Source organism: Phoenix dactylifera, chromosome 17, assembly GCF_051530095.1.
Source record: "Phoenix dactylifera cultivar Ajwa chromosome 17, Ajwa_hap1_PhDact_Kaust_v1.1, whole genome shotgun sequence".
Taxonomy (NCBI): domain Eukaryota; kingdom Viridiplantae; phylum Streptophyta; class Magnoliopsida; order Arecales; family Arecaceae; genus Phoenix; species Phoenix dactylifera.
In genome coordinates, this window is record NC_143206.1 from 4,848,058 (window position 1) to 4,854,595 (window position 6,538).

Consider the following 6,538-nt stretch of genomic DNA (forward strand, 5'->3'; position numbering starts at 1 on the left):
AGATATGAATCTAAAACCAAAATAACTTCTTGTAATAATATATGTAATGATGAGACAACATTATAAATTTTGACTAATATAAGAACCTATCATGCTCAATAACAATTGAAAATAATGGAAATAATAAATGAAAAGCAACTAAAAAACTCATGCTTCTATAGGCAGCAACATGATCAATAGGCAAAGAATCACATTTTTATATATAATTTCCAACAAATGATATGTTACAAAAGTTTTAAAAAGAAGAAACTTATCTTGAAAACCTAATTGCACAACTTAGTGATCTCAAAAATGTGTTCAAGGTTATGAGGAATCACTTTTTGTGAACTCACTTTTTGTAGAACTTAATTCTTTTCTTTTTTGAACTTTGGTCATTGTCCTTTAGGAATTTGAACATTTATTTTAAGAACCAAATAATGTGACAGGCTTACAAGTTGAGAAATTTGCTCTGAAGCATTCTCTTGGAATAAGAGATTATTTCATCTGCTAGCAATGTAAGTCAATTATTTTGTAACAATTCTCCATTTTGAATGTGTAGCATTAAGTGATGGAGCTTCTACTACAGAAATTTGAAGTATTTAATATTTTAAAATTTTATTTATATTTATTTAATAACTTACTGAAATTTAATTGAATTTTTTGATTTTAAAGGGTTTTCAAATAGTGCTTACCATTTGGCAAAATATCGAGTAAAGTTGGAAAAGCTCAAAAGTTAAAGCTTCATGGACTTATATTTTTCATTTGTCAGTCCTGCATTGAAAGCATGAGTGCAAGATCACTTGCATTTATACCTTCTCCAACTAGTGGAATCTAGTTAAATCTATAGGTTTTGGGGCCAAACACTACATGCATTCAAATAGGTGAGGCTTGGCTTGGCCAACCATACACATGTGCAGTGTTTGTGTAGTTTTATTTTTGACTAGGTCTTCATACTTGTATTCAGATTGATTTTAGATAACCTCAGGAGTTATGTACTAGTAGTTGAAGCCCTTTAATGGAATGTCTTATTGGACTGGCCATTGGTAATTTTGGTTTTTGAGATGATAAATGTTGAGCTTTAATGAGAGTTTTTATGACCATGTTTCCTACTAGCTTTTAAAGCTCTTTTGATTCTAAGTGGGAGTATATGGTAAATTCTCCAAGGGCTACTATCTTGCTCTCATTCTAGCTATAAGCCACATTCTCTTCCATTTTTCTTTCCCTTTTCTCCATCTCTCTCTATATTATTTTTCTTTATTGTACCACATTGTTACTCTGAAGAAAGAGAATCTCAGTATCTTGATTTTCCATTACAACAATAGTTTACATCAAGATATAACCTAATCATCTATGCAAGAAAACTGTATCAAAGAAAATATCAAAGCTACTAGAACTATGCTATACAATAATACCGCACCACCACAAATATATACAACTTTGAGACCATGTGACAAAAGAGAATCTTAGTTTCTTGATTCACCAGTACAACAATAGTGTACATCAATGTATAGCCTAGCCATATGGCTATGTAAACAAAGTGTATCAAAGAAAATATCAATCAGACTAGGACTATACTATACAACAATGATAAATATGCTTAAAATTGCTACTATTTCAAAGTTTATTTCGGGCAATTAAAGGAATCATCAATCCATCGACCTTCGTTTCCGCATACTATGCTAGGAGGTTATTTAGACAGAGTTGGAATCGATTGTACCTTGAGAATAGACTTGCCAATCACTTATATGAGAGTGACAATCTTACTCTTAGGATAGTGCTCGGCATTTCCTCTTATTTTTATGATTTCAAAAAATATTTTAAAATATTAAAATTTTCAAGAAATTATATATTATTTCAAAACATGATTTCAGTAGTAATTTTTTAGATTTATGGTTAACTTCCACTTCATCTTTCCATTCCTCATTTTGTGTGCACATGAAAGAACCATTATTACCATAAAATAGTTGGTGCGTATAGGCTGCATTATGAAAAATTTTGCCATCTGGTACTACTTATATAGCTCTATGTTGTAACAAAAAATGATACATGAGTAATAGGTTTTTTATAAAAGATATAAAAATTGGGAGGAATTTATTGTATTTTACTTGAGAAATGTAATTTTTATACTTTTTTTTATCTTCAAAACATATTTTTTTCTATCACTTTGAAGGTCACTAGTAAAACTTATAAACATGTTGCATATTGCACGCCTTCGGTTTTCTGAAGAAATACAATTTTTAAAGTGCAAATATTTTTCTGTACATGTAGCAACAAATTTCTCTTCAAATGACAACCATATCCTTCGTATAAAGTTAAAGCATCTTTTTTCCTTTGTACAATTAATGCCAAGCTTCTTCATACGCCACTTCATTTGGAGAATATATAACCATGTTCCAACTATATAAAATACTATACCAATCTTCTTGTTTGTTAAAAATAATGCTTGCAATTTATCAAAATATTTTTTCAATGTGTCACACACATAAAAAGATTTATAGTTACTAGATAGGCAACCTTCACAGCATTCGTCAATGACATTTCTCTATCAAATACAATGGCATAAGGTTGACACTTGAGACTAAGAATATTGTTACACATTCGTCAATTACATTGAACAATAGTCACGTGACTTCAATCATATGCATTCTTTCTTCAACTCAACCACTCTAAATAACAACATTTAAAAAATCTATCACACAACTACCAGGAAATTTCTTTTATCACCACCATCATAGCACCTAAATTAAGGTTCTTGGTTCAACATGACCAACAACTTCTTGCCTTCAAGACCGCAGTTCGGATTCACCATCAATTGTAAGTGTTTCTCAAAAATCACTCATTGATTTTTACCTTGTTAAAAGAAAAAAGTCGCAAAAAATAAAATAAAATAATAATAAGGAAGTCCCAATTTCTTAAATTTCTCCCAACTTTGGGAATATCTTAAATTCTACAAATAAGCACTGCATTTAAAGAAGTACTGACAAGAACAAAAAAAATTACACAAAGCAAGAAGCTTTTTTTTTTCTCGGGCACAATAAACCTGTATTGCAGTCCATATTTACTTATATTTATGTCCTGTGGCATAAGCACTAAGTAGCATTTAATTTGGTAAGTTGGTCTGACTTTGAATTATTATTAATTCTTTCCTCTTGCAGAATTTTATTTTAATTCTTCAATATCCAAGCAGGTTGCAAGAGTGTTTGCCACTAATCCAAATAAAGTCTGAACCACAGCTAAAAGAAAAGGAGGAAAAAAGAAGCATCCAATGTTGAAATTACAAGTTAGAACAGCATAGACTTGTGGATTAATTAGGACAACAAACAGTTATGACATGATCAGATGACTACTATAAAGAGAGATAATATTCTACTTTAAAAAATCTTTGTTATTGATCTTCTTACTGGTATACAGATGTACTCATTTTAATTTAATTTTTAGATCTTCCAGAAGTTTGCTAAATTATATAACAATGCCTTTGAGAAAATCAAGATCGAGTGCTGTTGAGAAAGCCTTGTCTCCTGAAGAACAGCAAGCAAAGGTAAACATACTCATTTTAACCAACTAAATGCTTCTATTTATGCCTCTTAAGTTTTATGCATGACATCTTCATTCCGAATTTTGGTTATCACTTGAAGCATCTTATAGTGTTCACTTGAAAAGCATCTTATAGTTTTCACTTGAAGAGCATCTTAAGCTCCTTCCTTTTTCTGAGAAAGCATGTTAAGATCTTTATGGAATATTATGTCTCACAACATTGTTATGGGGTTCCTGTTGTATCATGCTTATTATATATAGATAATGTTGATGCCTTTTCCAAGCAGATAAATGAAGTTCGAAGGATGATTGGTCCATTGTCGGAAGCACTGCCAGACTTCTGTTCAGATGCTTCAATATCAAGGTACCTCCGGTCAAGAAACTGGAATGCAGAAAAGGCAAGTAAAATGCTGAAAGAGACTGTGAAATGGAGATTGAAATACAAGCCAGAAGCCATTCGCTGGGTATGGGTAGTTCTTTATGTTCTTGAAGAACTGTAGTTTAACACAAGTTGGTCACTGACCAATCAAATTATTTCTGCATCAAATTTTTATATCTCCAAAGCCCTTATTTTGAAAGAAAGTGCAGATAAGTTGCTATTTATCAACTGCATAGAATTTTTAGAGTCCACTCATTCTTGTTATTTTGGTAAAGCCTACATGATTACAAGTTTGTTTGTAGCTTTCTGTTTCCTGATGTAATTTCTTGTTGACTACTAGGAAGATGTTGCCCATGAAGCTGCTACTGGAAAGATTTACCGGGCTGATTACTCTGACAAATATGGAAGATCTGTTCTTGTTATGAGGCCTGGATTTCAGGTGGGAGGGAAATATAAGAGAAAATTGTGAATATTTAATAGATTTCTTCATCATCTGACTCTTAGGTTTCTGCATGACATGAAAGCCATATTGTGACTTTTTGCTTTAAATTTTGTATACGTGGTGGTTATCTCCTTGAAAAAAGAATGAATGAAAAAACAAAGCTGTGTGGGCCACGTTCATTAGCGTTTCATCGTTCGAGTGTTACTTTATAATTGTACCAATAGGTTGTGGTGATAATTTTCAAAAACAAAAGTTCTGAACTGGAGGACCAAAATTTTTCCTGTGTCTTTCATTTTTGGGATTATAGGTCTTGCTCGCATGTTATGTTTCAACAAGAAGGAACATGTCAGAGATAACGACCTTTTATATATTACTGTCTTAGGGATTGGGAACCATTTAGTGAGATTATCAGGCTTGTAACTGTTGGTTCTTTTGTTTTGTTTTGTTTTTCCAGTTCCAGTTTTGTAATTTCAACCTACTTATATTAATTCAAAAGGTTTCACTGTTTTTGTCTTCCCATCTTTTTTTTCTGGTGCTGCAGAAGGAAGGGAAGCTCTCGTCAACTGAGTCTGCAGTGAGGAAGGCAGAGGATGTGGTGAGCAGCATGCTGGCCAAGGGTTTTGTCCTGAGCAAGGATGCCCTCAAGAGAGCTATGTCCTTTGACGAACGACACTATTTTATGTCCTCAGCTATGGCTTTAGTCCTCTGGAGGATCTCACTGGAATTATTGGGCAATCATCATCCTCTTCTACCTCTACAAGTCAAGCTCCAGAGCTGTACTCGCGTGAAGACCTTCTAGGTATTTTTGAGCACTAAAAGAAAAAATGGCAAGAGAAGGTTCTTCAAAAGATGAGAGAAGAGATTGGCTTTGGACCATGGCGGCAGAACGGGGGGTAATGGTGATTCTGGTTCTGCTGATCATGCTTCATTATAATTTCTTTTGCCTTAGATGATAGGTCTTTGCATTCCTAGGAGGAATGAAATCTCTGTTATGACATACTTTTTGTATTTTAATTTTGATGGATTTAGGACATGTTGATGCCTATTTTGAATGACATGTTAAAAAACTTGTGTAATGTTGAATGCCTTTGCTATTAATGATATTATTATTATTATTATGAGCCAATCAATGTACCAAATGTACTAGATTATTGGAATGTGATCAGTGATTAAATTTGCTTACTGAATTGTTTACCAAGTATTGTGACGAGCAGCCATAAATTTAGTGACAGAATTTTGATTACTAAAAATTGATTATGCTCAGTGAGTTGTGACAAATTAGTGACGATAACCTTGTCACTAGATCAGTGACGGAATTAATAACAAATTTAGTGACAAAATTTGTGACCATGTCTGTGACGACTAAATTTGTCACTGAAGGTTGTGACAGATCAGTGACCAAATTTGTGACCGAATTCTGTGACAAAATCAGTGACCAAGTTATCTTTGTCACTAACTCAATGACTGGTTAGTGACGGGAAATACATAATTTCTTAAATATTTAATTTTTGGATTTGTAATGGTTTAGTGACGGTGATTCTGTCACGGAGTTTAGTGACGGGAATCGCCGCAGTCACTGAGAATTTAGTGACGCGTGTTTTTGTAACCAATTCAGTGACGGGAGCTCCGGTCACAAATTTCGTATTAGTGACCGAAAACATGGTATAGTGACGGAAATTTCCGTCACTATACGCGTGTTTTCTGGTAGTGTCCCTCTTTTGCCGAAGAATCAAAACAAAAATAGAATGAAGTATTGAAGTCTAGGACTACAATAATGTCAATTAATAGCATCTTATAATTGTTTGTCTTGTAAGCTAGTGCTGTCCATCACAAAAAATACTTGGAAAGCTCCTAGTTAATATGGTTATAGTGGGGTTTGCAAAAACTTGTGTGTCAAATAATCAACCATTTTGGCCAAGTTCTTTAGTCAAAACTGGAATAGTAGTATGACATGCCAATTTATAAACCTTTGCTTTAATATTATGCACTATTCAAGATATCACTTGAAGATTTGAAGTGAAGAAAGAATTTTTCTATGATAGTATTCCTGATTTAGTCTTTTCTTCAATATTCAGAATCTCTTCTTTTGACAAGCAATAACAAGAGGATGCCAAGGCATATTATTAGAAAATTCATGAGTATGCAAGCTGCCTTTCACTTCAACCATCCAAAAACCATCATCACCTTGTGTTTTATTTTTTTTC

General features: G+C 33.0%; 1 protein-coding gene across 1 annotated transcript; it reads left to right on the top strand.

The window, feature by feature from the left end:
- The first annotated feature begins 2,589 nt into the window (after positions 1 to 2,589).
- LOC120105193 (uncharacterized) lies at positions 2,590 to 5,133 on the top strand. The gene is made up of 4 exons (XM_088713789.2): positions 2,590 to 3,517; positions 3,801 to 3,977; positions 4,233 to 4,331; positions 4,876 to 5,133. The coding sequence occupies exons 1-4, from the start codon at positions 3,449 to 3,451 to the stop codon at positions 5,131 to 5,133; spliced, it is 603 nt and encodes a 200-aa protein (XP_088569915.1). The 5' UTR covers positions 2,590 to 3,448.
- The last annotated feature ends 1,405 nt before the right edge of the window (positions 5,134 to 6,538 follow it).